Below are 21,224 nucleotides of genomic sequence, written 5' to 3' on the forward strand. Positions count from 1 at the left end.
GAAGAACCTCTTTCATTCAGCTCCAGTTCCTGTGTATCCATCATGACTGTTAGCTTAAGTTTTAAGCTATTAACATCATACACTAATTCATTCCTGAAACCCCTCTAGTTCTTTGTCTCTCTCACATATAGGGTTCTTCCTTAAATTCTAATATAACTAAGCTTTGACGCATTCCAAATTTAATTTGATATCAATTTTTGTTTAAGGCATGGAAGTTTTTAATCTTATAATAACACAGTAATAGCCATTCAGCCCATCTGGCACTTGCCAGCCCAACTAACCTAACAGAACAAATTTAGGTTGTGGTAGGTAGACCACATGATTATAGAAAGATACACAACTCTGGACAGAACAGTCAGGTTTGAACCTGGATCCCCAGAACTAGAAAGCAGCAGCACTAATACTGCACCACTATTTGCAAATTACTGTTCTTGCTATTTTAGTTATCCAAGTGTCATTCAATGCAGCACTCTTTCCTTGCACTCCATTCTCCTCAAGCAAGGACAACCTTGCACTCCTTTCATCTTTCAATTAGTTTACTGAAGTTTAAATAGAAATATCGGAAGTCTTGCATAGAAAGATAAGAATGTGCCTGTAGTTAGCAGTAAGATGACTTAGTGCAAATGTATTCAAATTCTAAAGCTGATCACATTCTAACAGTTTGCCCGATACAGACAGTTATTGTTTCATAAGCAACATGTATTATGTTAGATTACTAACAGAAGATTAAATTCCTGGGCTGAGCAGGACAAGTAGCATCAGTGCAGAGAGAAACAGGTTACTCTTTGATTTTTTTTTCTTTTTGGACTATCATTTAACTAAGTTCCTTAAAGTGGCCTGCACTAACCTCAGGGAAATATAGCGTATGTACTGGGTGGGTGATCTTTGATTTGGTTTCAAGTAGAGCTCGCTCTCTTCTTTGGATGCTTTGTTGTAGTGCTTCCCATTCCTGTTTGAAAGGATACAATACAATTAAATTAATATAATTCAGACAGGTTACACAGTAAAGATTTTATAAAATTGTATTAATTATTTTGTTCACAATGTCATGCTGACCTTTTAACCTACTCTAAGATCAATCTAACCCTTCCCTTATACATAGCCCTCCATTTTTATCATCCATGTGCATAAGGTTTCTCAAATGGCCCTAACGTATCTACTTCTACCACCACCCCAGGCAGGGCATTCCACATCCTCGTCACTCTCAATATAAAAAAACCCATACCTCTGACATCAACCCCCTCCCCCATACTTTCTTCCAAACACCTTAAACTATGCCCCTCATATTACGCCCTTGGAAAAGTCTCCAGCTATCCACTTGATCTACGCATCTCATCACATTGTACATTTCTACCATGTAATCATAAACCAGAGATCATTTCTGTTGTTTTACCAGGTGATCCATCACAAAACTGCAGCACGTTTCTGACTAAGATTTAATCAAATCTTTAAAATTTATAGAAGAGCATGAAGACAAATAGTAAATGCCCCACTTAATACTTTCTCCAAAAATTATGCTTACTACAATTTCTCAACCCAATTACCTCATTAAGGTATTTTCTTTAATTTCAATGGTCACCCAAATTACTTGTATAACAAATGAATTGTTTCAATACAAAATAGAAATACAGGGAGCCTTTATTGGTTGGCTGCCAGTGATTAGTGGTATTTTTCAGGGGTCGGTATTGAGGCCATTTATTTTTACATTATATGTCAATGATTTAGATGATGGAATTGATGGTATTGTGGCTAAGTTTGTGTATGATACGAAGATAGGCAGAGGGGAAGGTAGTGTTGAGGAAGCAGCAAATCTACAGAAGGATTTTGACAAATTGGAAGAATGCACAAGGAAGTGGCAGATGCAAGAAAGTGTAGGAAAGTTTATGGTCATGCACTTTGGTAGAAGGAATAAAAGTTTAAACTACTCTCTAAGTGGGGAGAAAATTCCAAAATCAGAGGTGCAAAAGGGACTTAGGAGTCCTTGTGTAGTATTCCCTAACGGTTACCTTGCAGGTTGAGTTGGTAATAAGGAAGTCAAATGCAATGTTACCATTCATTTCAAGAGGACTAAAATACAAGAGCAAAGATGTGATGCTGAGGCTTTATAAGGCATTGGTCAGACTGCACTTGGAATACTGAGAGCAGTTTTGGGCCCCTTATCTAAAAGATATGCTGGCAGTAGAGAGGGTCCAGAGGAGATTCATGAGAATCCCAGGAATGAAAGGGTTAATGTATGACAAACTTTTCACGACTCTGGGTTTATATTTGCTGGAGTTTTATGCCTGAACTGGCTGGAGTTGGGGGGGGGGGGGTGGAGGGTAGAAGAGGAGACTGAAAGAGAACATTGAAAGACCTAGATAGTGGATCTGGAGCCTATTATGCTTCCTATAGTGGGCAAGTCTAGCACCAAAGAGCACAACCTCAGAATAGAGGAACTTCCACTTAGAACAGAGGTGAGGAGGAATTTTTTTAGGTGGTGAATCTCTGGAATTCATTGCCACAGAAGGCTGTGGAGGCCGAGTCATTGAGTATATTTAAAGCAGAGGTTGATTGGTTTGCGATTAGTCAGAGTATGGAGAAAACGCAGGAAAATTGGGTTGAGGGGGGAAAATAAATCAGTCATGATGGAGCAATGGAACAGACTCGATGGACTAAATGGCCTGATTCTTCCTGCTCCTGTGTCTTATGGTCTTAAAAGTACATGGAACTTCTGTCAAACTTCACAGGAGTTATTGTGTAAATGAACTAATTCGAACATGAAGTTGAAGCTTAAAGGTGACATGCTGAAATCGGTAACTGCAGTTGTCTGTGGAGTTCAAGTCTTTTGCAAACTTAGCTTCATTATTAGCGAAAAATCTTCAGACTAAGGAAAGCTGTTCAGTTACTTCAGATGTAAAAATACTTGGCAGAATTTCAGATCAAGTTGTCAAGTAAAACTGGCATTTGAAAATTACATGCTACATTATTTTCACTGCTTAAATAAAATTTCTTCCCAACCACCAGCTCAAACAGTGCTTACACCAGCTCAGATTACTGAAAAAGTTCAGTCGCTTCTATATGTTGAATAATCTCTAAAATGGGCTAGAAATTGCAAGATTAGAGCTGCCTATTATGCTCTGCTAAACTTCAAAAGTTTTAAAAAAATGGAAATTTTGGCAAGAAAACTCTTAATAAGAACAGTGAAAAAGGACTGACTCACAATGATCTTTCAGAACTTTACTCATAAAATCTCTTCAAATTGTTAAGTTCCTAGTTACAAACTGGCTATACTATGAAAAGGGACAACTTTTGTTATCCATATTTTTTCCTTTTACAGGCATTAACTTGTATATCTATTCACATCTTTAATTTTGCTATTTGTACTTAAATACGTTATGCAATATTTTTTGTTATGTTAAAGCATGATTAGTCTAAGTGCACTTTACAGGAATGGAGAAAAGATTTCAAATTGCAATTGAGTACATTACCATATAAATACGCTTGGGGATGTTCAGTTATACTGTAACAACTGACAGTGAGAAACTAATTCATCCATTTGGCTTTGAGAAAGGGGTGTCATACAGCACGCAAACGGGTCCTTTGGCCCAACTAGTCCTATTTGTCTGTATTTGCCCCATATTCCTCCTTTCCTACTCATGTAGCAGTTCAAATATATTTTGAGTGTTAATGTAATTGTCTCAAATACTTCCATATACTGACCACTCAGTAGAAAAAAAATTACCTATCAAGTTCCTATTATATTGCACCCATCTCACATTGAATGCTCTCTCATTCCTGATTCCTCAACCCTGGGGGGAAAAACTGCTTTCACCCAAAGTATGCCTCTCATAATTTTATCCAACTCCACAAGATCACTCCTCATTCTTCTACTCTTCAATTGGAAAAAGACCAAGTCTGCTCAACCTCTCTTCAAAACTTAGTCCCTTGAATCCTGGCAACATCTCTGAAAATCCCCTATGCACTCTTTCTAGCTTAAATGGCATCTCTTATATAACAAGATGACCAAACTGAACACTTATTTCAAAAGCAGCCTCACCAAAATCTTGTACAGCTGTGACATAACATCCCAATTTCTATACTCAATGTTCTAACTTATGAAGACCATACTAAAAGCTTTCCTTACACTGTCCACCTGAACCATGCATTTGTATTCATAATATACAATTGCTCTGTCTATACCCTATCAAACTATTTAATCTTTTTAGGAAATCCAATTATATCATCCTCTAAATGCATGGTAGATTCATTAGCTACTGTGATTTATCCCTAGTGTATGAAGGTGGCAGGTGTTGGGCTGAGGTAGATGGATACGTGGGAGTATAGTGAGATGGAAATGCTAATAAATAAACTGAATGGTCTCCTGTAACATCAGAATAAGATAATATTTCCAAATGCATCTGGGAAGATTTTCAATAAGAGATAGAACAATTCAGGTTATTGCCTTTTAACTAATTTCGTGCAAATCTATTTCTTTAAATTTAGAGATACAGCACGGAACAACCCCTTCTGGCCCAACAAGCTGAACCATCCAGTATCCACCTACTTAACACTAGCTTCATCACAGGACGATTAACAATGACCAGTTAACCTACTAACCGGTATGCCTTTGGCATGAGAGAGGAAACCACAGCACCCAGAGGAACCCACACAGTCACCGGAGAGCGTACAAACTCCTTACAGACGACACCAGAAATGAACTCCAAACTGCAGAACACCCCAAGCTGCAATAATGTTACACTAACTGCTATGCTACCGTGACACCCAACAGTATTTATTGCCATTAAGGCACCAGTCACAATTGAGACAATGCAAACTAAATTATAATAAACCAATGAAATAATAATAATAGTTTATTCATTAACAAAAGATTCTGCAGCTGCTGGAAATCTTGAGCAATAGACAAGATACTACAGAAACGTATTAACTCAGGAAGCATCCAAGGAGGAAAATTAACAATCGACACTTCGAGTCGAGATCTTTCATCAGGACTAGAAATGATAGGGGTGGAACCCAGAATAAAATGGGGGGAGAGGAAGGAGTACAAGCTGGCAGATAGCTGAGACCATGTGAGGTTTAACGTGGTGGACAGAGGAGGGAGTATGAAGTAAAAAAAAGCTGGGAGGTCATAGATGGAAGAGATAAAAGCATGAAGGAGGAATCTGATAGAAGAGGACAGTGGACCGTGGAAAGAAAGTAAGGGAGGAATGGAACCAGAGGGAGGTGATGGGCAGAGGAGGAGAAGAGACAGGTTGAGAGGGTAATCAGAAAGTGGAATAGAAAGAGAGAAAGAGGAGGGGGGAAATTACCACAAGTTAGAGTAATCTATGTTCATGCTATGAGGTTAGACTTCGAGGCTATCCAGATGGAATATGAAGTGTTGTTCCTTCAACCTGAATTTGGCCTCATCATGGCAATCGGCAATTGTCAGCATGGGAATGGTAGCTACCCATTTCAATTTGAGTTACCATTCTCATACTAAATGGAAGTTTTTTTTTCCCCATTGCAGAATTAAGATACTTAGGTTTTACTTCTTAAAGAAAAATAGACTTACAGCTTCATCATCCTTTTCTTCGTGTTCTGCTTCTTTGTCACTGTCATCTTCCTTTTCACTCTGGGAATCTTTGTTAGTTGTTTCTTCTTCAGAATCACTCCCTTTATCTGATAAATCATCCTCATCCTCTTCTCGGTTTGATGGATCCTAAGTGATATTGGACAAAGCAAATACTTAATTCTTTCCATTCCACACAGAATCAAATTTATAATATGAAAAGACAAAAACAAAACAAAATCTGACACCACCTGACCTGAAAGGTGAAAGTTTAAAATATTCAATTTTTCAACCAAGTAAGCAATTTATGTATCTGGTCATATCAGTCCAGCTAAATAAACTGGACTGAGATGACCGGTTGGCTCTTTTTACTCACTCCTTACATTTCTGTCCATATCAATATACTTGCAATATAGGTAACATTGTTTAATCATTCTTTTTGACTATGTGCTAGTACTAGCTTATGTACTAGTTCTGAAGAATAATATATGACTTGAGTCTTACAGGATTTTGGGATAAGGCCTTAGTTACAGTGGCCCAAATCACACTGTGGATTTCATTTATCCAGATTCACAATTAGCATGATCATCTACTCCAGTGTGCAGAATCACTTTTTTTTTTAAAACCTCATGAAAGTGTTTAACTTCAGAAGATATGCTTCTCAATTTGGCTAAGCGCAGAAATTCGTCTCTATCTTATGTTTGTTATCTGATGGCATACAAACTGCAATCTTAAACTAAGGATATACAACAGATTGAATTTTCAAAGTACAATAATCCCAATGGCAGCTGAGCAATCACCTCAACACTTTTCCTTTTTATTTGCTACCATACATTCCTCATCCATACAATGAGTTAAGAAATCTTTCAAACATCAATACCTCTAATCCAGAACCACACTACAACCTACAGACATTTGCTTAGCAGCACATTATGAAGCTAAGCTTCACCATTAATTCAGTGACGTATATGCTTCACACTTAACATTCACAATACAAAGGTCTTCTACCAACCTGCCCTCACTAGATAACACAGCTCTCTCAACAAACATCCCACAATGAAATCCCAAATAAAAGATCATTTCATATACCTTAGAAGACACCTCCTACACACTGGTGATAAATCTTAATTCACTTGCATCATAAGCAAACTAAAAGAGTTTGTTGTAGCAGAGGAGCAGCACCTCCCAAATCATGCAGGCACCAGAATCATCAGGCACTCACTGTCTCATCTGTGTCAGTCTGCAGAACCCATAGTCTCCATCAGCCACTCAAAACCCACACAGCTAAAAAAGCAAAAAAGACATCTGTGACATTAGAAACTGCCTAAATGGGAGCATGACATATAGGACTTTAACTTTGACAAACTGCCTCAGGATTTATCAAAAGTGCATTATTACTTCAGGAATTTTGAATCAAGTACTGGAGTAAGAGACCCTTTAGCTCACACTAACTCTGTCCAAGGATAGATTAAAGTTGGAAAATTTTTGACCTCTCACCTTTTTAAAATTTATGATGCAAAAGCAGTAATAAATCAGGGCTGGGAGCAAAGCTGGTTGTATGGCTGGAGGAGTGTGAAATAAGGCCAAGTTTATAACTTGATCAGAAATGGAAGCTGGGAACCATAATGCAACCAGGAGCCTAGGCTGATGTGTGACCACAAGCTAGACTCCAGATGTGGCCAAGGCATAGCCGTGGATAAGGAGTGCCTGGAGGGGTAAGATAGTCGGAACTGAAGGGAAATTGGAAGGACTAGGTAGAGCAATGGCCCCACTTAAAAATCAGGGAGGACCAAGGATGAAATGTCTAAGTGGATGAGGTGGAGAAGTGAAGGAGATGTATCTGTATCTGAGATTCTCTGTCAATTATGTGCACATGCATGAAGAAGAGTGCAAGTACACATCCAAGTGAGAAAATAGTGACAGCGTGTTTTGTGCTGAATGCCTCCTTTGCATTGTGCTACAACATTTGAGCATTAACATGGAAGCAGCAGAGTTTAGTTTCTCCTCATCTCAGTATCACTTGCCACTGGAACAATGCCTTGCACATACAAGTACCGTAAATTCCAGTGTATAAGCTGACCCCTCCATTTTTAAGGTTAAAAAAGTGACTTTTTCATGTTACCTTTGTATAAACCGACCCCTTTGGTAGAGGTTTTTGATTTAACCAGGAAAGATCACAAGATCCCATATGCCAGTATTCAGCTTTGCCGGATCTGGAACCTACAAATTTTGTGAACCAGTACCTGCTAAGAAAATAGGCCTACACATTGTAGAGCGTTATAAGCGAATTCTTAACAAATAAATCAGGGAGGGAAGTTTTGGATTAGGTTCCCAATGGTAAAGAATCCTCTGAAATGTAACCTCTGTGAAACCATTTAGCATCCATTGTAATCTCGTTAAAACATAACACGGGGTGGCAGGATCAGTACCTGTACTCAGTATTGAGTTTGCGACCACCATGTACAAAAGATTAAAACGAATGCAATATGATGCTGGCTTCAAGCTGAAGGTTGTTGATTTTGCTAAAGGAACAAATAATTCTGCAGCTGCTAAGTTTAGTGTAAATGAGAAACAAGTGAGAGAGTGGAGAAAGGCAGAGGACACGCTGAGGGAAATGCCAAAGACGAAATGTCTAAACCGCGAGAAAACATGCCAGTGGCCAGAACTGGAAGAAAAAGTTTTAGGGTGGGTGAATCAATCACCAGTGATGGTCTGGATACATTGTTACCAGAGAAATGATTCGAGTTCAAGCGTTGAAATGGGCTGAAAAACACCGTGAGGTCAGCGAAAATTTCAAAGCTACTCAAAGTTGGTGCACCCGCTTTATGAATAGACGTAATCTTGTGTTGGGACAAAAAACAAAGATTGCTCAGAAGTTGCCGAGCGACCTTAAGAATAAGATTACGGCCTTCCAATCGTTTGTAATCAAGCATCGAAAGGCACATTCTTACCCACTCTCACTGACTGGTAACATGTACGAGATAGCAATGTTCTTTGATTTTGCTGGCAACCGCACTGTCAATCAGAAGGGGGAGAAAACAGTCCTTGTCAAAACAACGACACGAGAAGCAACATTTTACTGACGTGATAATGTGTATGGTTGATGGGACCAAACTACCACCGATGGTGATTTTTAAGAGGTAAACATTCCCAAAGAAAGAAAAATTCCCGCGGGGTGTTGTTGTTTATGTTCAAGAATGCGGCTGGATGGACGAAGTGGGTTGCTTGAAGTGAGTTAAAGAGGTGTGGATTCGACGTCCCAAAGGTTTCAGGAAGGAATAGTTGCTACTTGTCTGGGACATGTTCAAAGTGCACTTGGCAGGTGAGACAAAAGCAGCATTGAAAGCTGAAAATACGGACACTGCAATCATCCCTGGTGGTTTGATGTCCGTGCTCCAGCCACTAGATGTGAGTTTAAACAAACCATTCAAAGACTTCATGCGTCAACAGTGGAATGAATGGATGATGTCTGGAAATCAGCGTTTTGTAGATTTTTCTTTTGCGTAGATTTCATGAGCATTTGTATTTTCTTTTGTATTTGATTCAAAAGCAGCCAATAAATACGACCTGTCTTCTGTGTATTCGTTTTCCCAAAGTTGGCACCCTCTGTATAAGCCGACCCCCTAGTTTTAGGACCAAATTCTCCGCTTATACACCGGAATTTACGGTACACGGGGGTAGCTGGTATGCATCAGCTTCCCCATTTTTAAAGAAAGTGCACACAGCCAACTACCATTCCATCATTTTACTTTCAAGAGCTGAAACACTAGGACTTAAGGACATAAGTTAGTCTCAACAGCAGCAGACCCAAGCATCACTTTGTCAGTTTGGGAACCTATTTTGCCACTGACATTGCTGCTCTGAATGAGATACAGCAGCTGAAAGAACAAGGAGGTGATACACCACCATCTAGAAGGACAAAATTGAAGAGGAACACCGTCTCTACATAATGGAAGACGGAACATAGAACAGTACAGCCCACATTGTTGTGCCAAACTAATTCAATTAGTAATAAAGTGGCTAACTAAATTAATCTCATCTGACTACACAATTGTCTTTATCCTTCCTTTTCCTCATGAACAGGGGAGGAGAAGATGGCGGAATGATGCAGCGCGCGCAGCTCTCCAGTGAAATGATATCGTTTCTGTTAATTAGGGGCCGTGGACAATTCTGATTTGACGGAGACAGACGTGAAAGCACAGAGGAACATCTGGAGAAATTTCTGAAACGCCAGTTCGATGCCGCTGTTACTGGGCGATCGAGAATCTTCCGGAGGGAAGGCCCCAGAATCCCCAGCTTTGCCTGCTGCTGGCGACAGAGGCTGAGGTTGAATCGTTCAGATAGAGATGGTGCTCGGTACTCAGTGTCGGAGGGCTGATCGGAGGTTCAAAGTTTTCAGATGACTCAGAGTCGAGCAGTGGTCGGGCAGAGCAGGGAGAGTTTTCTTCCTTCTCCCGTCTGCGTGAGATGTGGGACATTCGAGAGACTTTGAACTTTTTTTTTATTGTGCTGTGGCCTGTTCTTCATCAAGTTATGGTATTGTTGCACTGTTGTAACCATATGTTTTAATTATGTGGTTTTTGTTAGTCTTTCAGTCTTGGTCTGTCCTGTGTTTTTGTGATATCACACCGGAGGAATATTGTATCATTTCTTAACGCATACATTACTAAATGACAATAAAAGAGGACTGCGTGTCCTCATAATCTTGTCTAATCTAATGTTCATATGCCTATCTAAATCTCTCTTAAAACTCTCCAATATTTCTGCCTCCATCACCACCCCAGGCAGCGTATTCCAGGCACCGACCACTGTGTTAAAAAAAAAAAAAAATTGCCCCCTCTCACCTTAAGTACATGCCTTCTAGTAGTAGACATTTCAACCCTTGGAAAAACATTCTGTCTTATCTATCTATGCCTCTCATAATCTTAAGCTTCTAGCACATCCCCCTTCAGTCTCCGCTGTCCCAGAGAAAACAACTGAAGTTTGTCCAACCTCTTGTTATAGCACATGCCTTCTAATCAAGGCAACATCTGGTACACCCCTTCTGCACCCTCTCCAAAGCCTCAACATTCATTCTGTAATGGAGTGACCAAACCTATATGCAATACTTCAGGTGTGACCCAATTAGAGTTTTATAAAGCTGTAACTTCGACTTTTGAACTCAATGGCTCAACAAATAAAGGCCAAAGGGTTATATGCCTTCTTAACCACCTATCAACCTGAGTAGCCACTTATAGAGAGCTATGAACTTGGACTCCAAGATCCTTCAGCTCAGTAACACTCAAGGCTCTTGCTAATAACAGTGCACTGTCTCCTTACATTTGACCTGTCAAGGTGCAACACTTAACATTTGGCCAGGTTAAACTCCATCTGCCATTTCTCCACTTATATCTGTAATTGACCTATACTCCATTGTAGTATTCTTTGCCAGCCTTCTACACTATCCACAACACTAATCTTTGTATTATCTACAAATTTACTAACCCATTAGGCTCTCCTTTAGCATTAAGTCTGCTATCTCAGCACCATCCCCTGTGGAGTTAGTACACCCTTTGGTTAGTATGCCCCAACCCCAGTAGCCACATATAAGGTCAAGGACATCTACTCAGTCTCTGGGAAAAAAAACTACAGCTTGGGGCATAGGAGTTCAGAGCACCATCTGTAAGGACTGCTGATAAATCCTCAGGCAGTCTATACACTCTCCCCATGGAATGTGTGGGTTTTCCCTAGGTGCTCTGGTTTCCTCCCACAATCCAAAAATGTACCAGGTAGATTAATTGATCATCGTAAATTGTCCCGTGATTAGGTTAGAATTAATTGGAGCTGTTGGGGGTTGCTGGGGCAGCTTGGCTTGAAGGGCCGAAAAGGCCTACTTCGTACTTTATCACTAAATAAATAAATAAAACAGGGCAATATGGTGTTAAACTTGCCTAGGTAGGAAAAGACGACCCTTTGCAAGCAGAGGTGGCAAGGAGGGACTAGGCAATGCTGCAGTGTTTTCTTTCTCTCCTGGAGCTCTTAAAATTTAGACATCCTTGATCTCAAAGTAGTGCCCAAGTTCTTCTGGAAATACCTCAATGCTGCCACCTGGAGGTCCTTCTGCTCAAGGTTCAAATCAACATGCATAAGAATAGAATAGCAGTAGGCCAATCATGTGGCCCATTAAGCCTGCTCTGCCCTTTATCAGAAACATAGTGGACCTTCTACCTTAAAACCATTTCCCTGCACTATCCCCATATCCTTCATTTCACTTTAAGATCCAAAAACCCATTAATATCTACTCTAAAACCACTCCTCACCTGGATTCATCCTGCCCTCACACCTCACTATATTGGCTCTCTTCTTGAACACACTCAACCCAAAACACTGACTACCCCCCTTTACCTCCAGAGATGCAACCTGACCCATGAATTCCCCAGCAACTTTGTTTTTGCAACCATAGTTCCCTAATATTAATGAGATCACAAGTTCTTAAAAAATTCGTACCATATATGGGTTAGAATTCAATCAATACAAAATGAATTCTTATGCTAGATAGCAGACACTGACACAGACCATAAGGAGAAACAGAACCTACTAATATTTTGGAAGTTATAACTCCCAAATCTCAAACTATTCCATTATATGGGATCAGATCTAACCTGCAGTCAAACTTTTTTTCAGTGGTTTTAAATATATAAGTATAAAAACTTATGTTATGCTTGAAACATTTGAGAAATGTCTTCAGTGCTGTCAAATCCTGAAGAATCCTCTCATCCTCTGATATAGAAACTTTAAACGATAATACATTAGGAAACAATAAAAGGCAGGAATTGTCATTTTCTGACAATAAAAGATTGCAACTATATTCTTAAACTCCAACAACAGCCTAACATTATTTCCTTTACACCAAATGCACACTGCCCTGGTACAAATAAAGAACTGTTTTTTTAAACAATCACCCAAAGTCCAAATATTCACATAAATGATTTAACTCGACAAAAATTACCCAGGAACTAGTATGCACATGAATGTTAACAGGGATCTTAGAAAATACTAGGATTGGGCAGGGTCAGTGGGATTTATAACATTGAATCCATGCTTGACAAGCCTATTGAAATTTGCCTGTAATTAGCAGAACACACAAGAGTCAGCAAGGTGACGTAGCTCATTTAGACTTATAGGAAGTTTCAGATAGGGTGCCACTCAAGGGATTACTGAAGTAAATAAAGACACACACTGACAGCCTCCAATCAGTGCTAAAGTCACTGATATTATGGAATCAGATCTAACCTATAGTCAGGGCCCCATTGCCCAGGTGCAGCACCTGGATTCATTCAAATTGAAATCTCTTCAGATCACCAGGCAGATCAGGTGTGTTAAGAGCTTTGAAGAAAAAAACGTGTGTCATACATTGCCTGCCACAACTGAGCCATTAGCTTGACTCTGCTTCTGCTTCTGCTTCTGCTGCTCGACTGGGTGCTGTTGTGCTGGCTGAGCAGCTCCCTTCTTTTTGATTGGTTTCTTTTTCTTGGACTTAGGTGGTTTCTTGGTTCCTTTATTCTTCTGCCAGACTTTCTTTTTATTTTTTGCACCACCAGTTCCCTGTTGTTAAACAAATGTGAAATGGTATTAAATCACACTAAACGTGCTAAATGCATGATGTATTAATTTTAAGTGCATGCCAGCATTTCCCTAAAATCAAACATAATCCGAGTATTGATAAGTTGATCTTATCATTTAAAGACGCAGAAATTAAATTCCTGTTTGTCCTAATTTATTTTGTAAAAGGGCAAAAGAATACCACAAAACACTGAATATTTATGCATTCGGAATAGCCTATCAAATCAATCTTAAAGTAGAAAAACAAAAAAGCAAAGAAATGTGAGAATACAGGGGAAGAACATCCCCTAGGACATTTAGCGAGGGTACGTCTGGGTTTGTAAAGCAGTTATTAGAATGGGAATAAAGTAGTTAAGTACTTTTTCTTTCCATTTTCTGAAAGAGCCAACCCCAAAGTCAAAGGTCGAGAAGCTGAGTTTCTTGTCCACTCATTCCTCCCCACTGATCTCCCTCCTTCAAGGGGAAGAAGTGCAACAGTGGCCCTTACACTGAATAGTGCTAAGGGAATAGAGAAGGGGGGGGGGGGAAGAGAGAGAGAGAGAGAGAGAGAGAGAGAGAGGAAGGAAAGTTAACTGAAATTAGAGAAATCAGTGTTCATGCCATCTGGTTGGAGGCTACCCAGTCAGAATATGAGGTGTGGCCTCATTGGGGCCACAGCTCGATTCAGAAACCAAAACAGTCCTTCCAGATGAGGCAACACTTCACCTGAGAGTCTGTCACAGTCATCCTCTGTCCCCAGTGTGGCCTCCTTACATCTGTGAGATCCGAAATAGATTGGGGCCTACTTCGTCAGGTACCTTCTTCGCCCCATTCGCCATAAAAACTGGATTTGCTGATGGTCAGCCATTTCAACATGTTGATCAGTGGCCTCCTCTACTACTCCAAAGAAGCCACACTCAGGTTGGAGGAGCAACATCTCATTCTATCTGGGTAGCCTCCAACCTGATGGCATGAACCTTGTTTTCTCTAACTTTTGTTAACTTTCCTTCTTCCCCACCCCTTTCTCTATTCCCCATTCTGACTACTCTCTTACCCCTTCTCCTCCCCTCCCTCCTCCCATGATCCACTGTCCTCTCCTATCAGATTCCATCTATCACCTCTCAACTTCTTACTTCAATCCCCCTTCTCCAATACCATCTTCTCCCTCACCTAGTTTCACCTATCACCTGCCAGCTCCATTCCGCACCCCCCCCCCAACCATCTTCTTAGTGTAGAGGCTTCTGCCCCCTCCCTTTCCAGTTCTGATGAAGCTTCTCAGCTCAAAATGTTGACTGTTTATTCTTCTCCACACACAGATGCTGGCTGACCTGCTCAGTTCCTCCAGCAACTTATGTGTGACAGTCTTTTTTTTTAAAAAAAATCACTTTAACAGAGTAGTCAATTGTAATAGAAATCTTATACTGGCAACATTATAAATTTTGTACCTCTGTTTTTAAAAAAAAGATGTAATTTGTAATCTTGTTACTTTATTAGTATACCTACTCCCTGGAGGCATTACAGTCAGATTACTGATGCGTGGATGTGATTTCATGGCAAATTTAAGCACAGCCTTCAGCATAAAAGTGAGCATGAAAAATCCTAAGCATTACTATAACATTTGACATTGCACGTATGTTACATGGAAGCATAACAGCACTCTTAAGACTACAATAAATATATCTGGATATGAAAAATGCAAAATAGATGCACAACCCTTATTTACAGAAAACACTGATATTAGCAGGTTCTATAATGATGAATAAAAGTTCTGTGCAATTTCTGCACACAGATCTCATTAGAAAGAACTATTGAGGGGGTGGATAGGGGGTAAAAGGAAAGGATTCGGGCCATACAAATGCATATACTGCACTTAAACAGATAACTCATCTCAAAAGAATTTAAGTTTCAGATGGTACAGAATTAGCAGGACGGGAAAGTTACAAAAGCAGCAATCAAAGCCAGTTAAGTTAGAACTGGTCACAACGTTATTGTGTATACTTGTAAGTGAAGTTCTGCTATTCAGAATTTCAAATATTTGAAAGTGTACTGAGCAGCTATGGAGCAAACAGTTAAAATTATTGCTTGCTCAAGAGAGTGGAAGCACAAATTACAAATGCACTCTTTTGATTTAACTCTTTTCATAAAAATAAGCATTCACCAAAGAATAGTGCAGGTTAGAATACAGGAAACAGATGAATTAAAACTACATGTAAAAAGTTGAAAGATAATGAATGTAAATACTTTAGTTTTCACCTACTAGACATTGGACTGAGTTTATTTTACCACTTAAACTTACTATGTCATCAGCATCCTGTTCTTCATTTATACATGCACCATGTTCTTGTTCCTTTTCAAAGATGGCCTTTGAAAAAACAGATTTTTAAAAAGTTGGAACAAAGCATAAAACGCAAAACTCAAAATACAACAGTTGCAGGGGAAGAGCAGGTGAGTAGGGATGAGCAAACTAGAGAATCACGGAGTAGTTCTGCAGAAAGAGCTGGGGAAGAGTGCAAGACGTTCTCAATACTGGTACTTACAGCCATATTTCCTCTCTTGAGTGTCACGGTGACAGTGACAATTGATCCAGCAGTAATATTGCTGCTGTCTTCATCATCCAAAACTGAGGAGGAACAAAACAAAGGGTGATTTCTGATTTATTCCTTTAACACTCCATCTGTACACCACTTCTCTGTGCAACATAATTCACAAAATACTCAAATTAGCAGATCTTGGGGAAAGATTAAACGTTCACTAGATCTCTACTCACTGATTATATCAGAGATTACAAACCGAATGCAAGAACTTTTCAAAATGACATTCATTAAATCCAATGGTTTGAAATGACATTCATTCTAATTGCTACAATGAAGTGTTTAAGGGCATACTAATATAAAATGAGGATTCCCATTATGTTCAATTCTGCCATGTCACAGCTGTCCTTGCAAAGGCTGCGATAAGGTCTGCTCACAGTATGCATAGCAATTCCACATGAAAATACAATTGGGCAACCTCACTCCAATTCTAACACTCAGAAAGTTCCAGACATGGACTAGTACAACACAGGAACAGTCCCTTTGGCCCAGGATGTTGTGCTGAACTGATTTGCTAATGACAGCCAACTCTTACATAGTCAACCTAGATTTAAAGGTACAGCACAGTTAACAGGCCCTTTTTAGCTCAAAGAGCCTGCACCTTGACACCCATTTAACCAATTAGCTCACTAATCTGTAGGTCCTCGAAATGTGGGAAGAAACTGGAGCACCCAGAGAAAACACGCAGTCATGGGGAGAATGGACAAACTCCTTATAGACAGCAGCGGGGAACGAACCCGTGTTCTGGCACTGCAATAGTGTTACACCAACCAATACGCTACCTTGCCACCCACACAGCACATCTCCTTTGAACTTTCCTCCCCTCACCTTAAACACAAGTCATCTAGTATTAGACATTTTGTGCTGGGAGAAAGATACTGGCACAACCTAGAACTTTGCATCCCTCTGCCTATCACAATCAATTAAAAACTGCCAACATCATTAATCAAAGCCCACTTTAGGAGAAAGCTGAAGTGATATTGGAAGAAATGCTCTTAAATTGGATCAAGAGTTGTTGGTCAGTGTCGGAACTTCAGCATATTTGACCTGGAAAATTATGATAAAAACACAAATGCATTTTTCAGGATAAAAAGTTCACAATAGAAACCATATATGCTCAAAACATTATCAGTTTTGTATGAGGCTTTCCAACACTGAAAAGTATCAATCAGCTTGCTCTATCATACATCATTGGACTTTCCTAGTATTCTAATACAGTGGTCCCCAACCACCGGGCTGCGAGGAAATGATATGATTTGGCGATATGAAACAATATGAGTCAGCTGCACCTTTCCTCATTCCCTGTCATGCACTGGTGAACTTGAACATAGGGTTGCCAACTGTCCCGTATTAGCCGGGACATCCCGTATATTGGGCTAAACTGGTCTGTCCCATACGGGACCGCCCTTGTCCCGTATTTCCCCTGCTAAGGTAGAGTGTTCCTATGAAATCTTTCATGCCGAAATGGCCTAAAGCGAAGAAGCAATTACCATTAATTTATATGGGAAAAATTTTTGTGCGTTCCCAGACCCAAAAAATAACCTACCAAATAACACATGCACACGCCATGTATGCGCACACAGGCACCCACGCAAGGCTTCATGGTCATGGTAGCCTTTCTTGGGGTAAACACAAGTGTCCTGTATTTGACTACTACTTTGTCCCTTTTTTGGGAGTGAGAAAGTTGGCAACCCTACTTGAACACCCCCCCCCCCACCCCGTCAGCCAGTCCGCAAGAATATCGTCAATACTAAACTGGTCCACGGAGCAAAAAAGGTTGGGGACCCCTGTTCTAATAACTCTAAAATGCTAAGGACAAATAATCAATATTACATAACTTAATAGCTTGCAAAGGTAACATCAAATTACAATTATCCTGGTTATAAAAATGTACACAAAGTCAATTCTTGAAATATCGATTCATACCTTGCAGCTTTATATCCATGCTAACATGTGGAAAGCTTCCAAGTACTGCCATGACCTCTTCATATTTCTCCTCACTCAGGAATCGCAACATATTACGCCGATCAGTATCTTTCATGCTAACCAAGTCTTGAATTGTTCGGACTTTGTACTGTTATGTAAATAAAGGCAACAGAACTCTGTTTCAATTATAGATTTGCAACAGCAGTATTCATTAATGAGTTGCAAATTCAATTAATACATCACCTGGATATTGTTCCAATTGATATATTAAAAGAAAAGTCATGTAGAATAAAAAGTTTTTCTATTGTGCTACTTTTATGTTGTATTCTACAAAACCTACACTGGAAGTTGCATCATGTTCAAATAATTAAAGGACACAACATAGTATCTAGAATGGGCAAGATACACAGAATACAGTAAAGACTACAGGTTCTAACAAACTCCAACTAAAGTGCTGTGAACTTATGTTCCAACTCGACTTCTGCCTCTAGCCAAATTGCTTCTGTACAAGTGCAATATAGATATTGTTCTGATATTCAGTTTATGTCCGTGTAAATGACAAACCAAGTCTGACTGTTAAAACACAAGAGATTATGAAGATACTGGAAATCCAGAGCAACACAGACAAAAGCTGGAGGAACTCAACAGGTCAGGCAGCATCTATGGAAATGAATAAACAGTCATCATTTCAGGATGAGATCCTTCATCAGGACTGGAAAAGGAAAGGAAAGGGGAAGTAGTACTAGCTGGCAGGTGATAGGTGAAACCAGGTAAGAGATATTGATATGGATAAAATATATGCAACTATCATGAAATGGAGAGTAGATAAATGTTTCTTTCTGGTTGTAAAGATGTAATGAGTGGCATGCCACAGAATTCAGTACTGAGCCTCAATTTATTTATATAAATGACTTGGATGAAGACACTAAAGATATGCTTGCTAAATTTGCTGATGACACATTGGAGAATAAATTACAAGAGGGCTACAAAGGAATGTAATGAAAAGGCAAAGACCTAACAAAGTCTATGTGTGGTAAATAGTACTTGGCAGGTAAAACAGAAAAGCTCATTAACTGGTGAAAAACTAGGGACCTCTGAGATACAGAGAGATCAGGGTGCCTAAGGTACAATTTGTAAATGGCCAAGATGCACAGCAAGAAATTAGGAAATTGAATATTGAAATAGGTGGCAAAGTATCAGTTATTTGGGATATCAATGAGATCATACTTTGAACTGCTGCATACAGAATTGGTCTACTTATTCAAGTGTAACACGTTGTAATGTTTCACTGCTAATGTAATGGTTTCTCTGTAGCTGCAATGTTTGGGTTTTGACAAGATAACAGGGCTTTGGAATGTATATTATCCAATGGGAAAAATGTTGTTCTTTCTTGAGAGTCTGGAAGAGAGATTTTCGCTGTCTTTTGTTGGCGACAGGAGGAGGAAGATGCGTGTGGAGAGAACTGGTAGACCACCTGATGAAGTGGACTGGGAGCAAGGGTCCGAAGTTCGGCGACGCTCGGAGTAGGTTGATGGTTGATGCATAACCATAGCTATGAGCTCCAATGTGCACTTTTGACTTTTTTCATAAAATGGGTCCTTTTATTTTTTTTTTATTTTCTTTACTAACCCTATATCCAGATTAAGATTTATAAAGTTCAATCATTTAATTGCATACGGTGTACTGTCGGATATCTTGCAGTGCGGATTTGTAATCGGGCAACACATCACGCAGCATCCACACAAACGAGATTTCTCAGTTCGGTAGGGCCAGAAGTTGTTTTCCCCTCGATGAACACATGCTGGCCAAGCCTGAGGGTTACACAAGGATGCAAATGCCTTGAAAGGAGTTCAGGAATAGGTAGCTTGTCTTATGAGAAATGGTTAGGCTTGACATATTTGCTGCAGTGTTAAACAATGAACAAAAAATCCTGAGGGGTCATGTTGCCATTTAAAAAAAGGAATTATTCACAACAGAACGAGGAGATTTTTCTTCCCACACCCCTCAAAGAATTACTAGACTTTGAAACTTTCTTCAGTGAAAATGGTGCCTTTGAATGTGTTTAAGTCAGTTAGAGAGATTCTTGATAAGGGAAGTGGAGTGGGGCTGGTAGGTAGAAATGCAGCGTTGAGGTTAAAAATCAGATCAGCTAGAATACCATTGCAGACAAGTCCTGCTCCTAATTCATATATATACACACACACACGTACCCTCTTGGATCAATAACCATCCTTCCATTGCAGAAGAATGCTTATAGATGATCACAATATTCAATTCCACTCACTAGTTCTTAAGTTATGAATCATTCAATGACCAAATGCAGCAAAAATGTCCCACATTTTATCTTGTGCTCAAACATGATAGTTAACATCAATGCCAGGCAATAACATCTGCAAGGGAATCTAATCCCTTGACACTCAAAGGCATCAACATTGCAAATCTCTCAATTCTGGGGTATAGTATTACAAACTTAATTGGAAAAGCTATATAAAACATATGGCCACAAGAACAGTATCCCTACCATCTTGACATCAACAACAGGGCACATAAAGTATTTGACAAATTCCTTTCTCAGTAGCCTAAACAAATACTCCAATGATATTTCGAGCAGCTCATACCATTCAGGGGGGAAAAAACAACTTGGTTCACTGACACTGCGTTCATCATTGCAAATATTTACTTAGTGCATCACAAAATGCATCATGGCTCCAGTCATTACAATCAAGAAGCAACAGCTCACAAAGGCGTCTTGCATAATACCTCCCAAACTTGTGGCCATTACCACTTAGAGGACAAGACAGCAAGACAACCATGCTACCACATCTGCAAGCTTTGCTCACACTCACACCCCATCGTGCTGAGATAACAATGCCAATCCATAAATGATAGGATATTAAAATCCCACAACATTCTACTTCCAAACAGTAACTACAAGATAGCTCACTATAACCCTCTTAAAAGACAATTAGCAACATGTACTAAATTATGGATTTGTCAATAACACCGTCATCCTTCAAATTACACTAATTGGCATCAGTAGCATTGATTGTTTTGATTTTAAAAAAAACACCAATCCTTCACGACATATCTTTTTGCATAAAATATTAACCAAATGGTGAAAGAATGTTAAATAAAGGGAACAAATATTTAATGAAATGGTCCAACAAAATTAACACTCTTCTATTCTTTATCACAATATCCCACAAAGCTACTGTGCAAAATTTTGATTCTGCATTTATCAGGCATTTACTTGCAACCATAAACTTAAAAGTTTTACAGACTGACATGTAGATGCTTTGAAAGTTTTTAATTAAAAACAAATTACATTGCATAAAGTAAAAATGCTCAAGTTACTGTGCATACTTCAATTCTGTGGAGTGCTTTTTTTTTTGAGTAGTTAAAACATTACACAATTAAAAACAATTTATAGTAAATTCATGACACTAATGCACTGAACATGCATTACATCCTAAAATTTACATTAATGTTTGTATTGAAACCAAATTATCTTGTGTAGCAGTGCCTAAAGAGCAGCAAGTAGAAATGCAAATGTGTATTTAAAAACTATACTTAAAAAG

At 39.3% G+C, this 21,224-nt stretch overlaps 1 protein-coding gene across 1 annotated transcript in view; it reads right to left on the reverse strand.

Annotated features, from left to right (window-relative positions):
- Window positions 1-21,224, reverse strand: part of sec63 (SEC63 homolog, protein translocation regulator) — a 107,088-nt gene that overhangs the window by 13,650 nt on the left and 72,214 nt on the right. The window contains exons 13-18 of the mRNA XM_072246140.1: window positions 17,647-17,794; window positions 15,667-15,749; window positions 15,426-15,491; window positions 12,941-13,132; window positions 5,552-5,698; window positions 848-949 (exon numbers count right to left, since the gene is read on the reverse strand). Coding sequence (XP_072102241.1) covers window positions 848-949; window positions 5,552-5,698; window positions 12,941-13,132; window positions 15,426-15,491; window positions 15,667-15,749; window positions 17,647-17,794 — 738 coding nt within the window. The remainder of the gene's footprint in view (window positions 1-847; window positions 950-5,551; window positions 5,699-12,940; window positions 13,133-15,425; window positions 15,492-15,666; window positions 15,750-17,646; window positions 17,795-21,224) is intronic.

This window comes from Mobula birostris, chromosome 2 (assembly GCF_030028105.1).
Source record: "Mobula birostris isolate sMobBir1 chromosome 2, sMobBir1.hap1, whole genome shotgun sequence".
Classification (NCBI taxonomy): Eukaryota; Metazoa; Chordata; class Chondrichthyes; order Myliobatiformes; family Myliobatidae; genus Mobula; species Mobula birostris.